General features: G+C 43.9%; 1 protein-coding gene across 2 annotated transcripts; it reads right to left on the reverse strand.

Moving 5' to 3' along the window:
* Positions 1-1,207: 1,207 nt before the first annotated feature.
* Positions 1,208-22,451, reverse strand: STAM2 (signal transducing adaptor molecule 2). Of its 2 annotated transcripts, XM_082763285.1 has the most exons (15): positions 22,329-22,451; positions 16,229-16,313; positions 14,810-14,885; positions 14,507-14,602; positions 12,386-12,532; positions 10,691-10,760; positions 10,157-10,343; positions 8,949-9,043; positions 8,451-8,533; positions 8,181-8,268; positions 7,625-7,679; positions 6,839-6,992; positions 5,134-5,303; positions 4,657-4,899; positions 1,208-4,249 (listed from the first exon to the last, which is right to left on the reverse strand). In XM_082763285.1, the coding sequence occupies exons 1-14, from the start codon at positions 22,366-22,368 to the stop codon at positions 4,668-4,670; spliced, it is 1,578 nt and encodes a 525-aa protein (XP_082619411.1). In that variant the 5' UTR covers positions 22,369-22,451; the 3' UTR covers positions 1,208-4,249; positions 4,657-4,667. The 2 variants fall into 2 exon arrangements, with proteins under 2 accessions (XP_082619411.1, XP_082619410.1); XM_082763284.1 differs by having other exon boundaries at positions 1,208-4,899.
* Positions 22,452-24,499: the final 2,048 nt, after the last annotated feature.

Raw genomic sequence — 24,499 nt, forward strand, 5'->3', positions numbered from 1 at the left:
CATTACGGCAAGCATCTGCATAACAAGCTCAAATCATGCTCCAAAGGCTCCACACAGAACAAGCACACCTCTGCTGAAGGCCCAAGGTACGACAGGGTGAGCACATTTCCTTCTCTCACATTGTAGACTTTTATTTTTTTATAAACCCTGGATGAAATTAGGCAGCCTGGTTTCTTTATCAAAGATGAATGTGGGTCATGAATGCTGTAGTCTAAATTAGATTATTTTTAAATTCACCTTAGTCGTTAAATAGGTACTAGTAAGGATACTTTTAAAATTATTCTTAGCGTGGCTACGTGGCTCGCTTCCCAAGTCAAGATACTGTCCAGAAAATTTACACCATCATCTCACTTTAGCAAGGTATAGTTATGTCTGAGATTTGAAATGAAGAACAAAGTAGTTGCCAGTGATTTAGTAAATGCGTTGGCTTTGTAAGGTTCAGATGTGTAGTTTAAAGTACCCTGAAATCAAGCCAGTAGGGTCAGTGCCTCCAAAGGGTGCTGTAAATAAGGGGTGTAGTGCAGCGCGGTGCTTTGTAGCTAATAATGCCATCCTCAGGTGCAGCAGGCTCCTTGCACACAATGGCTTGGCATCCATTCACAGCCTCAGCAGAAGGCATCTTTAAAGCACAAGGATTTATTCTTCCTTTGAGCTACGAATCCTTCTGGGTAATTCGTCTCCTTGAAAACCTATAATAAGCCCTAAGCAATTATGGTTCATTCTCAGGATGTGTGATACACTGCTCTTAAAGTTTCATTGTATGTGTTTTCTATATAAACGCCTCATCATTTGTGGCAGTTGTGTGCGTTTCCATTTTCTTTAAGGTTATTCTCTTCTGTTCCCCATAGCTGTTACCATACGCATTGGTTAGCAACCAGCACGCCGCAGCACTCCCTACCACGCTGAGCCCAGCTTACAGACAACTAAAGGTAACGAGCAAGGGTTGCCGAGTAGAGGAGCTCACCCAGCAGAGGTGAAACGCAGCACAGCTCTGGAATTAGGCTCGCCTCTTCCAGAGCACTGGCACTGCTGGGAGCGCGTGGGAGCACGCTGAGCTGGAGGTAAGTGGGCGCACGGCTGAGCGGGCCAGGGAAGGAGGAAGGTGAAGGCTGCAGCAGTGAAGTTCACGATTCACGCTGTGAGTGGCACTTCAGGCAGCTTTTGCCTCGTCTTTCTGGCAAGGATTTAACCTAAGGAGTAAACAGAAGACTCTTCGCCCGTGTTTGTTAAATAAACTTTGTTTTATTCACACAAGGCAATGCACACATATTGCAGACAAGAGGCCAAACGGATATTCCATTAAAACAGATCCCCTACCCTTAATACTGCAAACTCTGGAAGGTAATTTTCTGTAAGAACTGTGACGCATCTATTAACCAGCACATATTCACCTCAAACCCCAGGCAAAATAGAAGTAGAACCACAACCTGCATCCAGAACTCAGGCATGCTGTGTGCTGGGGGTCAGTTCGCCAGCTGGCAGACGTTACAATTCCAGTGGAGCCAGCAGAGAGATGAAAATCCAAAGTGCTCAGACCCTGCCCATTTATGTTTCTTTTCCTTCATTTCTCATTTTCACTGATTCAAAGCAGTTTCAGTCAGTTTCATGTAAAATTTAACTGGTAAGAGCCATAAATTCTAAAAAGTTATTTATTCGACAAATGTATCACAGTGTTCAGTGTAAGCAAGAGTAGTGCCTATTATGTCTTAGAAAAGATGCATAGATAAAAATAAGAAAAAACCCTTCCTATCAGAAAATAACTACTGGAAGAGATTGCAGCTACAGCCAGGTCCTGCTCGGCACTCCTTTCTAAAGGACAGCCTTCCAAAGAATTACAGTTCCACAAGCCTATGGACATCAACGAACAAAAGCTAAATGAACACAGAACATTACTTTAAGGTCTACCTGTTACAGAAACAATTTCAAGATTGTAATTTTTATACCAAATTTAATAGACAATGCATTTGTCACATCAAGGCCATATGAAATACCAACGAGTCTCAACACGCACCTCTGAACGGTGGCATTACAGACATGAAATCATTGCTTTCAGTTGACTATATCTTAGACGTAATAGGTTGCCAACCCACACTAGAAGAAAACGTATCGAGCATCGATATTTTTAACACCCATGAAACAAATATTACAATAAAATTCTCCTTATAAAGTTGCACGAACTTCTATGTTAACTAATAAGAGTTTATATGAAAAAGCAGAAGTTATCTACCCTTGATTCCTGTTATAAAACAGTAGGAATAAACCTAGTGTAGAAATCCGAAGTTAGATAAATCCTTTGGCAGCATGTTCAGTTACAATCAGGCCTTAAAAATAAATATGATAATGTATAGAAGTTTGAGGAGGAAAAACAGTTCCTATTAACACCGAAACCCTCTAAATACACTATTTTAATAATTAAATTATTTTACACTATCTACAAGTTGCATATCACAGAATTCAGAATATAAGAGATGACAATCACAAATCTGGCTTTTATAAAATTTCAGGCTTTAACAGTATGCATATATGTAGCTGTGTAGAAAATCTCAGACAAATGAGTATATACATTATTTATATTCATAAAATAATTAGAAGTAACCAAATCACATCTGTCCAGCCATCTCCATTTAGGATACTCAACATTTCTGCTGGATCAAAGTTTTGAATCCAATAAAATTCTCTACCTTTATCTCATTACTAATAAACATGGAAAATCTATATAAATGACAGCAAGGTCTAGTTTGATTAAAAACCAATTTGGAACGAAATAAAACCTTTAAAAAAAATCTCAAAACAATAAGAATTTTGAACAGCAGCATTGAAATTAATTATTCCTCTTAATGCAAGGAAAAAGTTCTCCAAGTACCCCAGTATTGCAACGTGTTATGTATGCTAAGCTACTTCAGAGGGAAGGATACAAGAAAATTAAAATCTTTTAAAAGGAAAGATAATAGATTCTTTCTAACTGCACAGATTTAAATAATGATTTAAAGAGCAGGTACTGAATCCCTTATTCCATAAGCATGAGGCTGCAATCGAATAAAGTCATGATACTAAGTAATTAAATAAAATGCAAAAGCAATGGAGGTGGCACTGAGTGAACGGTGGTTTTTATTACTCAGTAACAGTCTACAATCTGATAGTTCTCATTTGGTAGAAAAATTATACACCAAACATACTTATTTAGACATTTTTGGAGTTTCAGACATTCAACAAGATGTTTTATCAGTGATTTGCTTCCATTATTTTCCCAATCTAAAGATTATTACTCATCGTAAAATTGTTAAAATATGTATAAATACGACTACGCTGAAGTGAGTAGGTAAACAGGAGAATTAAGTGATTTTTTCAGAGGCTGAAACCAGAAAAGAAAAAACATTCCTGAAAGGTAACTCAGCTCAACTGTTCCTTGTTAAAGGAAAAAAAAAAAAGAACCTACCCATTTAAAAGTGCATCAGGGAAGAAATTCTTAGATTTCTTTTCTTAGCCACCAAATGCTTCACTTGCACAGTCCCAAGGCAATTCCTTTTCTAAGGACGTCTGGTATTTTCAGTATGCAGCCATTCCTTTTATTAAATGAGGAGCACAATCACAAAGCACGCATAGTCTGCCTATACGTGGTCTGTTAAATGCACCTTTCCCAACTGGTTTAAGAGTTTCCCTCTGTAACCAGTGTTTATTTAGACATGTAGATGGCAGCAGCAAAAGGAAATCCTAGAGAGGCAAGAACCCCCTGGTCCCATAAAGATGCTTCCTGTTCCACTTGCCTCCCCAATGGAAACGGAACAAAGGTGGATTCTCAGTCTTAAGCTTCAAACATTCTTGAGCCCCTCCTTTACCACACAGAACTACAGCTCTCCTTCACTTCTACATACAACAAAAAAAGGGAAGAATACATTCTGTACAAGACCTCATATCCAGAGCACCCACAGTCTGCTGGGAGCATCCCTCGCGTGTAACACCTCTGCCAAAAGCAAGTTCAAGCAACCCCCCGCCATTTCTTTCAAGAGAAACACATCAGAGTTCCCTGTAGCTTCCCAAAATCTAATAGGCAGCACTGCAAAAACATCATTCCTCATACTTCTGTAGGTACGTGGTCCTCTCTGTCACAGTATCAAATCATTTTCTCTTCCAGCTCTCATCTGATTAACTCATGCAGCTGTTCCAATTATCTAGTGCACACCGTATCATAAAGCTCACGACAGCAGCACAGAGAGAGGGAGGTGTCTCAGCAGAGATTTTCTAAAGCTACCTGGATAGAAAGATGACAGTGAGACACCAGAAGAGACAATGCGTAATGAGAGCAACGCATGACACTGAGGATGCGTCCCCAAATTGCCAGAAACACATTAAAAGAGAAAATTATTTTGGGCCAATCTTTTTAGTTATACTCAGACTCACAAACAGCATTTCTTGAAACCGCTGAACTAAGGGCTCAAAGTAATCTGAAATTATTTTAAACCATTACCTAATCTAGTTCAAACTACCTTGAAGCAAATGATTAACAACCGGTTCTGATGTATATTTTTACTCAGCATCACCCGAATGCACTAAAAGTTGGGTTACTTAAAAAGGAAAACGCATTTTGATATCTGTGACAGGCATTAATAAAAATCATTAGGTTCAGCAAATTGTATTCATTGCTTTAGAAATACGAGCCTGGTTTGTGTCTAAAGGAGGGGCTGTTGGTGGTAGTTTGTTTGTTGCTGCAGAACGGAATGAGCAGGAACTGCCATGGGATAACCTGGTCCTTGGGGCAGGCTGGACGCGTTGTTCTGGTAGGCTGCCATATCCACCGAGCCTCCCATCTGCTGCGGGCTGTAGGCAGCTGTGCTGGCAGCTGACGGAAGAGCCGCGTTCTGGTTCACGTACGTCTGGTTCAGCACAGAATCTGGTCCTGGGCTGTAAGGAAACAAACCAAAACAAATCTAACTCTGACAAGTTCCCATCTATTTCTCTGACAGGCAGATTTGCAAGTGAGAATTTTGCCTAGCCCAAAAGCAAGCTGTGTGTTTTCAAAGCGGTTAAACAGCATTACACGTCACTGTAAATACCTCATGGAGATACAGCCTCTAGGCAAAGCAGTAAAATTACCATCAGGAATAGGGTGACGTAAGAGCTTTGCTGAAATGATACCTTAAATAGGCAGCTTGAGCAGGCTGAGCGGCTCCAGAAGAATTTATATTTTGAGGCAGAGACCTCAGCTGCCCCATCTGATCAGGTCCTAGGCCATAACCCGGGGAAACGGTGACTTGGTGAACACCCTGGATCATGTAGTTTCCACTAGGTGGCTGTACAGGATATGACTTAATTAAAAAAAAAAGCATACCTTTTAGTTTCAATTAAGCAGCAGCAAACGTGGCACAGAATAACAGTTACAGTAAACAAATACATTAGGATTCCAAGGCTCAATAAATACCAATTTTCCAACACATGCAACTTCTAACACATATGAGTAGTAAATAGGCATCTCTAATTGCTATCAGCAGGCACCTTTTTCAAAAATGCCCTGCTAACAAGGTCTGTCCCTACTATCTGGAAGATCCTTTTGTATCAAGTACAAAACCTTTGTCCCTCCCAGAAACCTTGTTTCTTCTTCTGTAATTTGCCTTGGACTTTACAATATTCGGCCCTCACACATTTTGATGCACAAACACAGTTGAGTGGGACGAGCACCATAAAAGATTTGTTGTTTAATGCATTTTGGGAATAAAAACAGAGGAATATTCTAAGACTATAACATAAGAGGAAATAAAAAAAAAAAAACTTTTAGATTGTGGCATTTCTGATTTGAGATAACACAAGTTTTCAATCAAAATTCAGATAGAGCAGGTGGTATAACATGCTTATAGAAGTCTGTGCTGCTCATTGCTTTTGGACTTGGGACAGTACTGGGACACTGAAGGAACAGACAGTTTTGTGTCAAGTAACTGTGCTAGGCCCAGCACGAGTAGCATTATCTCACATTTTCACTGCTGGAAGCATGTATCTTGAAAGAAATAGTAAAATCCCGTTGCCTTTTGGCTCACGTTACTTCTTAACCTCCAAATATACTGAATTTTTCATCGTTACCAGAATTTAAGGCCATGGAATTACTTTTAACTGACAGATTTTCAGATCTAGCAGTTGCTATGGCAACTATTCTTTATTCTTTTCCCACTGAACAATTAGCATTAAAGTAAAATTCACTTGAAGTAAAAACACTCGTTCTATGCTTTCTTTAAAAAAGGATCTTTAAAATCCCTCTCCCCTCTATTTTTGTTTTCTTAGGACACCAATGTGGCACACAACGGATACTGTAAATCAGTTCTGAGCAACTACACCCACTAATGCAATACCTTTTTTTTTCCCCCCTTGGGAAAAAAAAAAAAAGCTAAAACCAGATGAAGGTTTCTATACTTAGCAAGTGCACTGGGCTCATGATTAATGCACTAATATTCAAGTTCACTCACATCCCTGCTATTAGATAAGAAGGTAACATTTTACTTTAAGACTGAGAACATGACTCATCGCAATATCCACCAAGCTGCTGAAACACACAATTCTCACTAGGAAAAAAAAAAATCACAGAAAGAATCTTTTAAGTATTTTCAATCAATCATCTTTATGTTAAAGTGAGCAAAATTAACATCTATAGCTTATTGTATGAGCAGGTAACTGCAAATTAAAGTACTCTGTTCTAGTGCTTAAGTGATATTTTGTTCTAAAGGCTACAGAAAGTCACCAGGCAATGTCAGATTGTTCGTAGGCTAGCAAGAAAGCCTACACTTCATTTTGGTGTCATCTTTTTAAATAGAAATCTATATTAGGAAAGTCTCTATTTCCAGAAAAGGGTACTGACCTGCACTGAAACACCAGAAGATGTAGGTGGGTATTGTGCGGGATGGTGGAGTTTTGAGTAGGCTGAGTACATCGGTGTTTCATTCATCAGTTTGTTATAGAGCTCCAAAGCTTCCAGAACTTTCACATTCAGTTCAGATAATTCTGAATGTTTTCTGTTTCAAAACACATGTATGCAAACACTAAGATCCTCTAATATCTAGTGTTAGATGGTAAAAAAGGAAAGCACTTCATTAAACAGGTTTGAGCATGCAAGAAAAAAAATCTTGAAAGGTAGATGGCTGATTCCTTACTCATCTGTATCATAAAACAGTCAGAACCCACTCAATTCCTTCTACCAGTGAAGGAGAGCCAAAATGGTGAACAACCATCCTTCCCTAGTTGCAATAAAGCAGGCAACTCCACGACGCTAGTCGATTTTTCCTTCCACCATTAAATATCCCTGAGTCTGAGGGGAAAGGGGTAATGAAGCTGACGAACAGATTTTCCTGTCGTGGAGGGCAGTGAGCATCAGAATGAGAATGTCAAGTTCCAGACAGATAGAACAGCCCACAAGCAAGTGCTAAGATAAAATACACCAAGTAACTTATGCAGTATGTTTAGGAGAGCAGCGACAAAATCTTCAGTACAGAAGTCCTGGTGTGGGTACTAAATGTTAAAAAGTAAAAGTAGAATGGTCTCATTTTTTCTTGCAAGATTTTCTACTTTGAGAGATGAAGGAGGAAATAAAAAAATCAATACAATTTGAAGCATTAGTAAATCATGCAGAAGCTACATTCTGACTCACCTATCTATCTCTTCTAGTTTTTCATCTATCATTGGACCCATTTGTTGGCAAATATCTGTAACGACAAAAGAGTCAAAGTAGTTAACATACTTCACAACTCAATTTTAAATCCAGCCAAAATATACTTTAAAGTACGCTAAGGATACAGAATTGGACAGTGCCCCTGGTTATCAGGCGTGTCCAGTTCCTCCAAACCAGAGAAAAACCCTGGTTGTTCTGCTTTGTCACCCTCTCTTCACTTTATGTCCACAAACAAAAGACTACTGATGAAAACCAGAGAAAATTTTGCATTTCTGCTTCCACCTCCAAGGTTTATGGGGTTCTCATCTTTCACTGGAATACTACCTATGAATCCATCTAGGCCTCCTGTACTGAAGATATTCTCTTATTTTCCACTTTTTTCATTCTAGAAAACACTCTAAAACACTCCCTCCCCTCCCCCCAAAGTACACTCAATTGTTCTTGCACACCTTGAACAAAAGAATTACCAGCTTCATCGACGGAAAAGAGTTGTGAGAAGAAATACAAGAATTAGCAAACTTAGTGCTCAAAGTACCTTCTGAGTCTAGAAGATCCGGAGAATCAAGCTTTAGATCTGTAGGATCTATACTCTGAAGTACCTGCAGTGTTTTATCCATCTTATCCTGAAAGGTGGGAGATAAGATTAATAACAGCAGTTTCTGAAGCACAGCAGAGACTGTTTTAATTTTCAAATTAAAAAAGGTCTTTATACTAAAAAAAAGGTTCTCTCAACTGACAGCATCAAAGCAATGTCTTAATCACTTAAAAATATCAGTACTTCTGTATATTGAAAGTGACTGCATACCTCGTCTATATAAACAGGCTCAGGTTCTGCTTTCTTAATTTCTTCTGTAGTATCCTCAGGAACACAATTTTTATCCACAGTTGCTGGAAGAACAAACAGTAGTTTCCTTCCTGTGGCTGCGTTACTATGTTCACTTAAAGTACACATTTTAATTGCTTAGCATCAAGTCTTTAAATGAGATAGAAATTTGAGTAAGTACATCAAAGAGTGATGCAGCTAGCTGCTGGAGAACTAGTATGTTACTCTCAAAGAATTATGGCAAAATGAACTGAATTACTGCAGCAGGGAGAAGGTAACAATGTACAATAAAAATGTATCTTTAAAGTGAGCTACAGCAGTGGTATCCACTTGCTTGCTTGAAACAATGTCAGGATTTCTCCCTGGATTCTTTCCTTGGGCTGATTTCAGGAAATGATTTTGCTGATGGGCTAATTAGTACTCCCACCACAAGGCTGCCTTTCTAAAAATAACGTGTCAGCTTTTGAGCAGCTAACTTACCTGCCTCGGGTTCAACGCTTAAGTCAGAAGTCACAAAATTAGATGGAAACAATCCCACTCCTCTATGATTTTCACCTTTCCACCAATTGGCGTCACTGGGGAAATAAAGCTTTGTTACAAAACCCTGACCATCAACAACATTTTGTGCTTTTGACAGAAAACCTGTGATATCCGAGACACTATTTCCTAGGTGCCCAATAACAGAGGCAAAGGAGAACATCTGTACAGATTAGCAGCCCGGCAAAGCCAAGAGCAGGAGCTGGGGCACGGAGGTGGGGAGAAGAGAGGGCAGGCTCAGGGGAAGTAAAACCATTTAGCAGCAATCACTGCAAGCTTACAGCACAACTCCTCAGTTCTTCAGAGTGATTAGATGATAGCCCATTACTGCTTCACCTCAAAGTTTACAAGAAGTACACAAGTGGGGACTAACATTAGAAATATAATTAATCTGTCACAGCCTGTTAAATCAGAGCAGCGTTAGCAGGTTCTGCTTCTTAGCTGTCATTGGAGCAACAGTGACATTAGTGACAGTAACTACCTGCAGCATTTTTCCTCAGTTTTATTCCTAGCAAACACGATGCTTGAGAGCCAGAGATCTAACAATTTCAGTACTGCAATGTGCACAGTTATTATGCTGTGTTATAACCAAGTTATAACTGGGCCAGTGGCTTGCAGTCCACTCAGCTGGGCAGAGGCTACTTTCTCCTTGCCACTGGTATTTTATTTATTTTTATTTATTTTTTATAATATAAAGCAGCAAGCCAGGGTTAACCAGGATGCTATCCATCAGAATCACAGCACGCTGCTTCTCCACTGAACCTCAGCAAAGCAAGACAGCTGCACAGGAGAACTTCAGAGAGAAAAGGCAGCTTCCTTTGATTACAGCCACAGAAAGGCTCCAGCAGCATCAGATAGTGTTGCAGTGGTGGTAGGGGGGGCTCTGTTTTAAAGAAATGACTAATCACTGGAGAAATGTATGAACTGGGGAAGGAGGGCAAGGATGGCCTCAAAGAAGTGTTAGATACTTTTTTTTTTTTTCCAAGGGTTAAAACAATTTGGGGTATGGAACAAATAGCAGAAGATAAAGGATCCGGGGAAGGCCAGAGTGACAATATATGTGCTTGTGGAAAAGAAAGCCCTGGGGGGAAAAAACTGCTAACAAGACAACAGTTGTGGAATAAAGGCACCTTCATCTGAGCGCGTTATACCTGTCATCCAAAACAAAAATAATTTCTCCACTTTTAAAGGTGAGCTCATTGTCCTCGACAGCTTCAAAGTCATAGAGAGCTCGCACCTTCCTTGAGTTCTGACTGGTTTGCTGAATGTCTGCAGACGGGTACAAGGATTTGGTTTCCATTTGTTGCTGTTTCTGCTCTTGCAATGACAATTCAATAGCTACAGTTAGGAGAGGAAAATAAAACAGGTAAGTCTGTATATTTATCCCTGTATACAAGGGCAGTTTGCTTTCCTAAAAGAAATACTTATTTTAACCATAAAGACCATGTTTATATTATCTTTTTTTTCTCCAAACTATGAGCCATTTATTACATTTCAACAGCTTTACTCTGCCCTACAACAGAATGAAAAGGTAAGGCATTAAAATGTTTCATAACTCGTACATGATTAACATAAACTTTAATTCCCAACCCGCTGTGCCCTCGCGTTCAGTTCTTGCAGCTGATTTCCATGCATTTTAACAAGACGCTCCAGAGTACAAGCCAAGGCTGTGACTAGTAATTTACCTTTAGCTATATCTTCATCTTCTTTGTTTTTACTTAACGATGAACCATTCTTAGCAGCATTTGTGGTAGCCTGCAAATGTGTTAACAATAGAATAAGTTCATGGTACAAAGGAAGAAGAAAGCTCTATAATTATATACTTAAAAAAATTAGTAATAAGCTGTTCCTGATTAATTGCCTTATCAGAATATTTCATTACTGACCCAAGATGATCTTCTAGATGAAAAAATTTACTGTTCTCCAGAATCTCATCCATGTTTTATTTTGTTTTCAGCAGCAAAGTAAAATAAATAACAATCTAATTTATCTAAAAGATTTCATTTAAATACTTACTATCGTTATTTAAATGAGCTCTGTTTAAATGACTACACTTTCTGCCTTTGCACTCCATACCTCCCCTCAAAAGGGAAGGAAAGCTCTTGGGAGTCCTACGTTTGTGCAGACCCAAGTTATTAAGCTGCAGCCGGACTTGCTAAAAAAGTGAGATTTTTCTCCGGTCACACCAGAAGACACCCTCAGTCTCTGTTGTTGGGAGTGTGGAAACAAAAAGCGAGTGTTAGGAGCTGCTGCCTTGCCTAACTGAGCCTCCACAACAGCACAGAGAAATCATTCTTAGAGCTTTCATTCCATCAGGTAACTCATCCTGCAGGAATGAAGAACCTAGTTTCAGACACTGGGGTTATCAATAGTCCTAGAAAACAATTCTGTACAAGTATACCAGAAACTACTAAACCTCAGTTTTACTGTTTACAGTGAAGTGTGTGAGGTAAAGACAAAGATATAACTTCGTATGTATTTGGAGGAAAGAAAGTACAATTGGTTGCAGCTCTCTCAATCTTCCACGTTTCTACCGTATGTTTTAATGCTCACCCTAGATTCAGAAGTGAGAACATCTTTGCAGAGAAAGGCAAGATTGCAGAAGTATTAAAAAACAACTCTGTTTAATACAGAGAAGAGTAAACTTCACATAAGGAAAACTCAACAGAAGCCACAGTTCTAATCTTCAGGATTGATTTTCGCCTAACTCATATTGAACATAAAAATATTTAGAAACATCAATAATAAAGCACAGAAAATAAGAAAACCTGTCACCGTATCTGCCAGCTAGATGGTCAGGCATAACACACCAGCAGAAGGAAAAGAGAGAGCAAGTGAGGTTAGGGACTGGAGCCACCACTGCAGAGCCAGGGCAACTCCTGACACAGGAAAAAAAAATGAAACGGGAAATGGGGATTTAGGAAAGAAAAGCACAGAACAGATCAGCTTCAAAGATGCCTCAGTTCTAGATACTGCCCTTTGTTTCATGAGGCTCTGCAAAGGAAAAATAGAAGATATGTGCTCCAAGTCAGCAATTAGAACCATGAAACACCAAGTACAAAGTGTGGGTGTAGGATTGCTTAGATTTAAGGCAGCGACAGCTCGACGAAGCTCTAAAAAAATGATCTGAAGACAGATCTAAAATGAAACAACTCATGAGGACATCATGAAATAGCTATTAGTCTGTTCTTATTTTTCTTCGGAAGGCAAGGAAATAAAAAAAGCAGAATGAAGTGAACCTCTGTGTCGGGAGGCAACCAGACTAGAACAAGGATCCTCCTCTCCTCTGACCAAAAGCACCTCCCACGGACAGCTTTTCATTTTGTTCACTGCCAGAGGCTCAACAGGAGCAGAACGATGTATTCCTAACCAGCTTTTACCTGTGATCCAGCTGCAGGAAAAGTTACACCTTCTTCTTTTAAAGATTTAATTGTTGCGGATATTAAGCTACACTGGGGGTCCTTCTGAAATTCTTCTGACCACTCCACCATTAGACTTTTCAGTTTCTCAGATACTTTTGGATGAGCCTAGAAGACAAAATTGCATAGGAAGGAATACTTCCACCTCAAAGTGAGCAGAAATAGTTGTAAAACTTTGTTAACACGGCCTTTTTTTTTTTTTATTATATATATAAATACACTTAATAATCAATTCATTGTGTTCAGTAAGACAGTAAGAAAATTTTGGAAATATAACCTAGCAAACATGACCTTTTATACACTGATTCAGATATTACAGGCAGCATGTTTAGCCTCTGGAGCATCCTCCTTCGACCCTCACAGCACCCCTCCACAGCAAATTCTCTTGCACAGCCAAAACTTGGAATTTACAGGCAGCTCACCCATATATACTGCTGTAATTTTAGTGATGTCAGTTTTAGGAGGTTAAGGAAAAAGACTGACAAACTTTTCCATTTCTCAGACGTTAGCCATGTTTCTACCTCAATAGTTTGGAGAGATTCAGGCTGCCTATCTCTGTGCCTTTCTCCATCCTCTACCCTCATCTAAAGGATTTACGGCTACTCTAAATCCAGGCCAGACCACTGATTTTGTGCAACACTGCAAATTTTACCTGCTAACAACCTCATGCCAAGAGATAAACCACCTGAGAGAAGTGAGCCAGACTCAGGCATCACCCTACTGTATGAGTAAAGGACACACCTCAGAAGCATAACTTAAACTCCATCCACTTTCTAGTTTTCCTTCCAAGTAACTAAAAGCCTACCATTTGAACCCAAAGCCTCCAAACTAACACTGATACCTGCTGCTGAGTGAGGGTTCTGGGGCTGGTGGGCTCACCTGTATCTGCTTCAACCTGCCTTGTACAGATGGAAGCTTGGGACTGCACAAACACAGTGCGTGGCCACGATTTCCCGTTTGAGTGTCCTTCAGAGCACAGTGCAAGCCTGTGGCTCACCCACAAACACGCTGAACAGTCAGAACATTGACGAGTTTGGGCTCAAGCATGCATTTAATTGAAATAAACCACCTAGCCCAGAAGGTTCATTATCAGCACAAAGATATTTGTTACACTTGTCTGAATGAATTTTCTTTCAGAGAAAAGGAGGAAGCACGATTTTATAGCCCCTCTGAGGATTCTTTCTCCAAATGGGCAAGGGACAGGGGAAAACACAAGTGTGCTTCCCACCAACAAAATAAATTATGCTCCAGTAGGCGATTCTTCAGCAGGATTAAAGGTTTGTTGTTACATCCACAAGCACTGTCAGACCATGAAGGTCAATGTTCTATTTCAGAATGGACCATGGCTAATGAGAATGAAGTGGAGGACTTCAAGACCTATTTTTCCGCAGAAAGCAAGAAACAGAAGAGCCATGAACTCATTTTGCTTCCCAGCAGTTTTATTAGTTTCCTTAATTGCTTTGCTCAACCTCTGATGGTTCCGGGCCTCCCATACATTTGAAGACTATCTTCTTCAGTCATTCTTGTCTTCAACTGGAGCAGTAATTACGGTAGAGCTGTTTCTGCTTACTCAGTTCTTTACATCTAGATTTAGATCCCATCAGCTGCTTGACCCCAACCACTGAGGTCTTCCTTTCTCAGTTAACTCCTCATTCAGTGTTCTGAGAATCTCCAGAAACTCAGGTGTCTGAAGCCTTCCTCCTTTTCCTTGTAAAAATATAATTTAACCTTCTTACTAGTTTCCCTTTGCACTTTAGCTTATGAATTTCATTAAAGACAAGTAAAAACTCTTTTCAGGGAAAGCTGCCTTCACTATCAAATTAATTGGGCTTAGGAGGAGTCACAGATTATAATTAAAATTGCCTGTGTAATTTTGTTAAAATTTGGGGCAGGCAGTAAATGGAAATACACAAATTTCAGGGATAAGAAACAGCCAGCAGCATTTCCAACTGCACCAAAACCAGAAGATTTTATTAGCTAGCAAATTAACTAGAGCATTAGTTTTGCCAGTTCTTTGCTACAATGAGAGAAAGCAAAGAAATCACCAAGTAATTCTCCCCCCCAAAGTTATAAGATAATTACCTTGTTTATTATACCTCGAGCTTCACTAGCAAAGTCACGAGAACACACTTCTAAGTGAAATATTTTTCCACAGTTTGATACGCAGGCTCCTAAAAGCTGACAACAGAAATACAGCGGTGAAGACGTATGCCAACAATAATCCAAAATAAAAGCATGCACAGGAAGTTCACCCTTTGTTCAGCACGCACTCTGCCAGTGACTACTGAAGACACACAGAAAGGTATTAACTGATCAGTACACACTTCCCAGCTCCATCACCTAAAGGAACAGAAAGGTTTTGGGAAACAGGGACAGTTTACTCACTGTAAGTGCTTGCAAAGCCACATGGGGAACTTTATGATTTACTCTCTTCATGATGGCTTTAAGGCAATCCTTTGCTCTAAAAAAGGAACAAAGAAAGTATTAGTGATGGATGCCACTGACCTAATTTGCAGAATGAATGAAACCAGATACTGAAGTTTGCTAAGCAAACAAAACCGTCTCTATTTTAAAAAATGCAAATGCAACCTAACCTAAACTTTTCCCAAAGCAAGCCTGAAAAAAGCGCTTAACAACGTGTTTGTTCTTAAACGTGCTGAATTAGAGCAGACTCCATTTTTATTCTGGCATTTTGTATTAATTTCCATAGTACTGCTGACATGTCACAAAGAGAGCATTTGCTACTACACTGAGGAAACAGATTTGACATAGACAATGAAAGAAACATCTGCATTAAAAAAAATACCTCTGCAGCAGCAGTGACTGAATGGCTATTTAACTGACTACTGTCAGTCTCTCTATAGATTTAATTTAAAACACATTCACAGCTTGTTAGCTCTTGGATCTCGTTTTCAAGTCTTGATTATAAAAATTGAAGATTTTTTGTGTTGACATTCCCTTTTTCCCCAGAAGGAGAGGATTTAAAATAGTTCCCTCCACAGAAATTTCCTAGCATTAAAGATTTTTAAAAAAGGACCCAAAGAATATTCTACACTTTTTCCCTTGAGGCCTAAAGATTCCCAGATTGAAGGGATCTGCCTCTCTTCCCTGTGGGACAGGACATAACTAATACAAAAAGAACTTTCTCAGTGTAGTACCCTTAAATACTACAAATAAACGATAAAAAATTAAGATCACTTGAGAATTCAAGGTATGTACCAATTCAAGTTGACTACAAAATTTGAAGCATTTTTCCACTGTAACAGATTACCTCAAAAATGAGCAGATACTTCTGGCAGTTACAAGATCACTGAATTACCACTTACATTTCTGTATTACCACTTAGGCTAAACTGATCCAAATTGAGGTGGGCATTGACCTCAGTTGTTTTTTCTTTTTTTCTCTTTTCTCCTATATCAGTCCCATCCCTTCTAATCAACAAACAGATAAATTCCTCATCATAAATAGCAAACTGTCCTAACTAGATTTTTTTCCAAAGAAACTAGTTCACCATTTCCTATTGACATAGTTCCTTCTCAAAAGGAATGCAAGATCATTAGATATAACAAACTTGGTCTACTGTGCAAAACCTCATAAAATTGGGATGCATGCAACATCTCCCAATCGCTCTACTGGACATCTGGTTGGAACATTTCTTTTAAAGAATTTTAAAGCCAACTGCACACATCCGTAGAGCTTACAGAAGCATCAGATCAGTAGCATTTTGAGATGTATTTCTTCTGAAACAGCATTCTTCTTCATGAGAACATGAAATTCACGTTGTGATGCTGAGACATAGCTTACCCATTGGGAGTACTGCCAACTTTGTCACATATATCCATAATAAGACCCCAGTCCTCGCTGGTGTTGTATTCATTTGTAGCCTTTTCTGTAACGAAAACCGAGACTGATTAAGCATAAAAATACCCTATTAAATTCAGATTCTAGGGAGCAAATGCCTTCACAGCCATACAGAAAAGGCAACTCCCCATATAAAACGTCGAGAGGCTGTGTCTTCCAGAGTGCTAATTCCTGCTGTTTTATGAAGTGTTCTGCATGTATTTTCATAAGGAATGATGAATAGCACGGGACTAACAAATGCATCGAGTGTTTTGAAGATCCAGAAAGGAAAAACTAAGTGTAATGTTGTAATTAATGAAAAAACTGCTTCTGTACACTTTGCTTACTTACTGCAAGTTTAGGCCATAACCCTAAGCTGGAGTTTGCTCAAGGCCTTCCAATCTTTGCATTCATTATAATCATATAATATAGAATATAATAGATATTATATGTATTGTATATTATGTATCGTGTATATTATATGTGATATATAATACATATCATATATAATTTCCTTATTTCCAAGGAAAATCAATAAATCCTTTCAGACCTCTGAAGGAAAACCACCTCCTCCTTCAATAAACTTCTTACAACACTCCTCCACTAGATTTTTTCCAAGAAATCTGAATGTCACAAGCGTAGAGAAAGTCAGTGACATGAAAGGGTTACTGAAGGTCCCGAAACTGGCCAACAACACCCCAAACTGCTTCATCTCAAGAGCGTATCCCTCCTTATCCCTTACAGCGTTCCGTTCACCGTGTTAGCAGACAAGGGATAATGCCATTTGTATTTCCCATTTTTGGTACAACCACGTTATTTTAATGCCATGTAAATATTACAGCTCTATTAAAACAACTCAAAATCAGTATTTGATGTACTACATTTGCCATCTTATGATTTAATTTTACATGCCATTTTAGTATTTTGACTAAGCTGCAAGGTAAGAGCCCTCAGATATTTATGCCACGTAGGAATTCCATCAGAACGCGCCCCATAAACGCTGCTGGCAATACCATCATTACTACTTTTATAGGATTTTGGGTAAGAGAAGTCATTACATCCCTTTGGGACTGAGCACTTTAAAGGCTGTTGAGCAGATTAACGCAGCACATGATGGTCACTATTAACACGATGGTGCTCTGTGGCAGCAGCTGGTCCAAAATGACCGGGCCTGCTGCCAGCAGCACTGCCCTGGCTAAATGCATTTTTGGGTGTGCAGTTCGGCATCTTCCTGATAACCAACTCCACCGCTCAGTTCTGCAGCCAGGAGCTGCAACAAACACCCCCTGGCAGCAGAGCGGCCTCCCCAAGAAAACACAAGCACAGCAGAGCCCCCAAAACCTTCATTACAGATCTAAAAGCAGACCAAGGAGCAGGAATGGAAGCTGGCAATTTGGGCCACACGTTACCTTCACAGGTTGGAATTACTCTTCAAGGGAAGCAAATCCTGCTTGAAAGCATGTTCCTACCGCACAAAGCTCCTTAAAATACTTCCCCAGAAAAGACACAAGTGCTAGATTCTAAGTGCATCAATATTTTTAGGACACTAAAACTAAATTAATTGCTCGTTCTTGAAAATAAAGGAGGGCCTGCGGTTTGAAACAGCCTGCCATGCTGTTTATTTAAAGAAAGCCAAACAAAGAACCCCTACGTGCAGGGCATTGCCTGGGTTTGTGAACTGCGAGTACTGAACCAGCACAAAGGAGGCACCAGAACAGCACAACGCGACGCTCGGCGCACACAGCTTCGCCTGCTGTTTGCTGTGGTGCTCCACCAGCTGACGGTGCTTTTTTTAAAAGCATCACCTTGCACGCCTCCATCCCTGGGGTGCAAATCCTGCCAGCAGGGCTTGCCAGCCAAATTCATCCCTCTCATCTAACAGCAGCAGCAGCTGTGCTCGCCACACCAGCAGCAATACCCACACAGCACACCGGGCACATGGTTTAATCCCACTGCCTTGTGGCAGCCCCAGCTGAAAGCTGTTTCTGCTCTGAACCCCCAGCTGCCTGCTGCACACACCTCTGTGCCCACCAGCAAAAAGCCAACGGTGAGCAGCAAGAAATGGGAAGAGGTCAAGAGAAAGGCATGGAAGCTGAGAAAACACCAGGGTGCGTTTCACACTTGAGTCTTTGGAGCCTCAAAATGCCACAGATGGCAGTGACCAACGCCACGCTTTGTTTTTTCCAGTCCCAGCAATGCCTCAGGAGGCTGCAAACTCACCTGAGGCACAGGAGAGCTTTGATACAGGTGGGCACAGCTCGCAAAGCAAGGCTGCAGACAGGCACTGCCACGTGTCTTAGCGTTGTTTCCCACCTCATTGACTCCAAAACCTCAAATCCAGACCCCTACACTTCTCCCTTCCTACGCTCCCTCCTCTTTTCCTCCACTACTCTCCTTTTAAAATGGAACAGCAATCAAATAAGGTAACTAACGTCTGGAGAGGTTCTTTAAAAAAAGATAACAGGATCCATAAAATGCACCTGAGATGCTTTGAGCAGACACACGCATTGGACTTGCAAAAGCCATCTCCTCTGAAATGTGGCAGCAAAGAGCTGGGCTGAAATAGAGCTGTAGGACAGACAGGTAGGAGATGCGGAGCACTCTGGTTGTTCACAGGCCAGTTGAAGTGCAAGCCCATAAACTTTGTGGGGAAAAAAGCAGCATAAACACTTCTCCTTGCATGGACACAGCTGTGCCACAGGCAGCTCCCTCCTCCTGGACCCACGCACGCTGTTCCACGGGCCCCACAGCCCCACTGGCTGCCCTGCAGCAGCCTCGCTCAGCTTCTGAGGTTTCCTTCCTTGCCAGCAGGACAGATTAATGCATTAACAGCATCTGCCTTCGCGCCTCGCACGAGCTCTAGCTGAGGAATCATCTTGGAGAGTAACTACCCTGCAGATGCTGAGACAGGGACTTGGATCTGAGGAAGCAGATGTGGGAAGGTGCCTTCTGCAGGGCTCCTTCAGTGCTAGGAGAAAAACTTGCAGCGAGGGGAAACGAGCAAGGCAGGTTGCTGACAGCTCGCCCTCGCTGCTGCCCAGCGCCCAGCCTTCACCTGCAAAGTGTTTTCTTATTCTGCCCTGAGCTTGCCAACTATGCCAAACAACACGTCAGCTAAAAAAATAAATACTCAAATGCAATATTTTTTTTCCCTGTGTCAGTTTTTACACTAGAAGCAGAGAAAACCAAGCGGTCACATGTGGACTTCGCACAAGGAGCCTTCCAGCTTGGTGTGCCATTAGTTAAACCCGATCAGTGGAATGACAGCCTTCTAGAGGCTGATTTGCCTCCAAAATGTATGCAAAATAAAATCTTGTAGGCACAATCAATCTTGCATCTGGAGTGTTACACAGCACCACTCTCAGTTTGTAAGAACAGAGCCAGGGTAACAAAAATGAAAGGCTAAAACCTGGAGGACAATCCTGACTGCTGGTTTTCGGAACCACATAAACAAATTCCTGGGAACCCAAAACTTAGCCCTACACCTTCTGTTGCTTACCTCGCCTTCGCCTACCCAGATTAGAGAGGAGGCAAGGAAGTCATCTAGCTTTGCCTTAATGAGTGATTATGAAGATGATTGCTGTGCTCATGAGGCTTGCACTTGCAGTAAGGCAGCACGGTCCAGTTGGTCCTCGCTGAAAGGCAGCCCTGCTTGGAAGGACCCCGGGTAATTAACTGAATGACCCCGGGTGATTAACTGAATGACCCTGGGGAAGGAGTGGCAGAGGGAAAGCACCCGGAGTCAGCAGGCCAACAGCCTGAGAAGCGACCAGCACTGCCTGTCGGTCTGGGAGCCCTCAGTAACCACCTCCCGTATCAAACATGGAACTGCAGCTCCACGGGGCAGGAAGCTGAGTCACTCAGATGAAGGTAAGGTCTGCGGGCTGGAGGAGATTTAAAGAAGTGAAAGAGAAAGATCCAAGCAAGAATGACACCAAAGCTCGCAATCAGCTTGTCCTCAAGCATCTGCGAGGCCTTAGACCAGGCACTGAAGCAAGAATTACCACTGGGAACTGAAAGGGGAGGTGCTGAGGAGACGCAGGTGCTGTTCCCAGCGAGGCCACCTTCCCTGGGGTTGATTTCAGCACCAGCTGCTCTGTTCGGATGGCAGGGAGGTATTTCAGAGGAAGCCACGTGTGAGCTGTTAGCCACAGCTCCTGGCTCGCTCCACGAGGCGAGGAAGGCGAGCTGGGACGTACAGCACTCCCAGGGCGGGGAGCGTTCCCTTCCTGAGCGCCTCCAGAATCGCTCTGGAAATCAATGCTGCGAGCCCTGGCTGACACCGACCGCGGGAGAAGGGTCAGGAGGAAGCCAGCAGAAAGCTGGGAGGTGTCTCCCGTGGAAAGGACGAGCAAAGCACTGTGTAAGGAGAAATGTAAAGCAATCGGGGCTGGATCACACAGCCAAAGGTGACCGTAGGACAGAACACAAACTCAATTAAAGATCCTCCTAGAAACACGAGCTCGGTGGCTGGAAACCAGAGCAGGACGACAGGCACACCAAGTCCTGGCACAGGAGGACGTGGGCCACCAAGGGAAAGCAGCACAAAGAGCAAACAGCCCCAGAACCAAACACCCCAGCGAAGGACAAGGAAACAAATCTCCAAGCTACCAGCAACCCGTGACACCGCGGGCGGGTCTGGGAGTCATTGGAGCTACACAAATACTTCCTGCTCCCCTGCTGCTGCCAACCTTGTGACAGCAGGCCAGCTGCTGGAAGGCTGAGGAGGCACAGACCTCTTCCCTGCTGGAGGAAGAGCTACTTGAGAGATGAAGGCTGTGTGGCAGCCAGGGTTACGCTGGAGGACAGCACGTGCGAGTGAATGACCTACCAGGAGCATCAGGCAGGAAATTAAATCGCTTCCAACCCTGTGAAGAACTCAAGGGCTGGGCTGGAGAACCAGCAGAAGGAAAGCAAACTCCGAAACTAGCCCAGAGGTTACAGGAGAGCTACGGGCAGCAGCCAGGAGCTGGGACTGCAGGCAGCCCTGCACGTTTTGCACCACGAAAACAAGGCCAACTGTGGCAGAGCGAGGGAGTGTTTATCTACACTTTCTAGAGGTGCCCTGAGCAAACCCCAGTATGAAATGCATGGTCCGGGCAGATAGCTGCATCGACCCGACTTGTCGCTGCTCCCAGCAGCGGGGCCCTGCTCCTCCCTTGGGCCTTGTCGGGGCAGCCCTGCCTCTTGTTTTCACCAGCACTTTGCAGCCCTCGATGGTTTAAGTCACCAAATTCCCGAATCATCACCTCCACAGATGAGCTGACCCGTCAGCCAAACAGCTCTGTGAAATAAGTTTAGTGCCAAAATGCCTGAGTTAAAGCAGCTCGGGGGGGAGTTCAAAAAAATCCGGGTGGAGGATAACATGGGAAAGGAGCTCTCCTTCCCTGCAGCACCAGGACATCAGCTGGGCTCACCTACGTGCTTGGTACCTACCTTATTTCTTAAGCAGAAAGAAGAAAAAACAGTGACATAAAATAGTTAAATCCTGACAGAAGCAGTACGTGCAAGCAGTTATGGTCTGTACGTATAGCACAAAGTTTAAGAAAGCACAAGTGCACAGCCCGCCACCTTTGCAGTACTACAGGAAATATACTGCTATACAAATATATAGAAGAATACTCCTGGAGTGTTTGGGTTTGGCCATGCACACAGCACACAGCTGTGACAGTTCCAGGTCAAAAAGCCTTCCCTCGTGCAGGTACAGCACCTGGAGCCATGTGAAAGGTAACCCCAGACGTAACCCTGGGCACACAGAAACTTCCCACCCGCACACACCGAGGCCCTGGCAAAACCCGCAGGAACGCAGCGCTCCCTCAGCCTACAGCCGCAGCCTGACGGCAACCACAGCCCCGACCCTCACGGCTACCTTCTCACTTTCCTCTTCCGGCGCCCCGAGCCAGCAATGCCTTCATTTTCGGTCATTTTCTCTCAGAGAGCCCCACACCGGCCCGCCCCGGGGCCCACCTCCCCCCGCCACCAGGCCTCGCTCCGCCGCGGGGCCAAGGCCGCGAGCTCCCCGCCCCCCCCACCGCCTCCCCGCGCCTCCCGGGCGCTCTCTCACCCACGTCCTGCTCGAAGGGGTTGGCGGCGAACAGCGGCATCGCGGCGGCGGCGCCCCCCGGGCCCGGCCCCGCTCCTCCTCCTCCTCCTCCTCCGCCGCCGCCGCCACAGCACCGGGCAGCGCCCGCCCCGCCGCGAGGCCCCCGCGGCTGCCCCGCGCCGCGCCTGACTGCGGCGGACAGGCACGCACCGGGACAGCCCGAGAGCACGGGGTCCTCGCGGCGGTGCTGTGCGGAGGGCACGCCCCCTCGTGCGTAGGCCACGCCCTCTTCTCAATAAGCAGTACCCCTCTCTGCAAACCACGCCCCCCTCATCTGCATTAACCACGCCCTTCACCCGCTAGGCCACGCCCCCTGCTGGTGGTGTGGCGTCACGCGCGGGCGCCATCTTGTGGCGGTGTGGGGCCGGGCGGGGGCGCTGCCCCGCCGCCATGTTGGCTGCCCCCCCCCCGGGCAGGGATACCGAGCCCTAATTTAACTCCGCGGCTGTAGGATAAAAGCCCAAAGCTTTATAAAATCCCAAAGCACAAAGCTGAGGGGCTCAAGGTGCTCTATGGGGTCTGGGGTGGTCCGGGCGGGCAGTCTCTGAGGTCCTTCAGGTCCCTCAGAGCTCCCCCGGTGTTGTGCTCCGTGAGGGGCGCACCCCCCCCGACGGGATCGTGAGGTAAAGTTAAGGCTATCTATCGGAATGTAAAGGAACTGTGAGGGAATAATTAAAGGTTATACACCAGAAAGTGAGTTTCACTGGAAGAACATGCCGATATTCCTTCAGGAAGGGAGGCGGCGCCTGCACCTCAGCGCGCTGGGTGCCAACGGCGCCTGCTGCAGGCACTGCGGGCTGCACACACACGGTGCCCCGGGGCTGGCAGAGCCCAGCCGAGCCTTAACCGAGCCGTAACCGAGCATTAACCGAGCCGTGCCGAGCCGTGCCAGGCCGCCCGCAAGCTGCAGAGGGCGCCGGCAGCTCGCTGAGGCGAGGCCGGGCAGCACCGGGCAGCGCCTCCCCCTCCGCCTGCAGGTCGGTGACTGGACCGAAACTCGGGGTTTCAGTCAGAAAATCGGCCTTGAAGCAGCGCAGTGTTGTCTCTGTCAGCGGGACGCTGCACCTGAGGGCTGCCCGGCTCCCAGAGGGGAAGGATTTCAGGGGAAGGACCCCCAGTGCCCAGCCCCTCGGCTTCCAGCAGCCGTGCACGGAACAGAAGCGCCTGCGGAGCTCCTGCTCCAGGTGACGGCACAACCAAAGCCACGGGACGTTTCCCGATGGCTCCTAATCAACCTAAGTTCCTCGGTAAATAATTAAATCCGAAGTGATAACAAGACATGGGAGGAGAAAAGAAAAAAAATGGGGCTCTGCCAATTATTTGAGTCCTGCAGGAACAAGCTGTTTGTGAAGAAGAACTCCTAGGGAGCCCTAGAGAGGAGGGCAGAAAAACAACTCTAAAAAAGTCACTTCTGAACCCGTTTCTCCAGACCAAAGCTGGCAGCAGCGAGCAGGCCGTGCCCACCTGCAGCCCTGCTATCAGCCACGGCTCGGCTTCTCCTCGCTCGGTGCTGCCCTGGCACACATCAAAGGGGCCTGCTCCCAGCTTCCCCCGTCACTTTTGTAACAGTGCGCTGTCATAATATTTAATTTCAAGCCTTGGCTTTTATAACACACGTGTTGAAGGACAATTAATATTGTCCAAAATGTTTGCTTTTAACGAACTTGGGGAGCACTTAGGGAGCTTTCTCCTGCTGCCTAAAAGCCCAGAAGTGACTTGCTAAGACTTTGGGCTTTGTTTTGTAGCTGACTGGGCTCTCTGTATTTCCCCAGCTGCCCCCTGGTTGACTTGCCAGTTTTTGTGGTTTACTGAAATATTTTTTGCTCTTTTTCTAATGCTCTCTCTCCCTTGGTGCTCTGTGTAGGAGTCGCGCAGACAGAGAAACCGATTAAGCAGAGAAATGCTGAAAATAATTCTGCTAAAGCATTTCAAGATGTCCACACGAAGACTCTCTCCCCCTCAGCCCTTCTGATTCTCCTGGTAGGTGAGGCTTGTGCCGAGGGAGGCTGGAGAGCAGCACGCTCTCGAGTGCTCGCCTTCTGCATTCCTACTGCTTTCTGCTCAGCAGCTGAGCAGACCTCGTGTCCCTCGTGCCCTTGCATGCGAGGAGCCTCTGCTTGAAACAAGCCTGG

Source organism: Aythya marila, assembly GCF_965140915.1.
Source record: "Aythya marila genome assembly, chromosome: 6".
In the NCBI taxonomy this organism is placed as follows: domain Eukaryota; kingdom Metazoa; phylum Chordata; class Aves; order Anseriformes; family Anatidae; genus Aythya; species Aythya marila.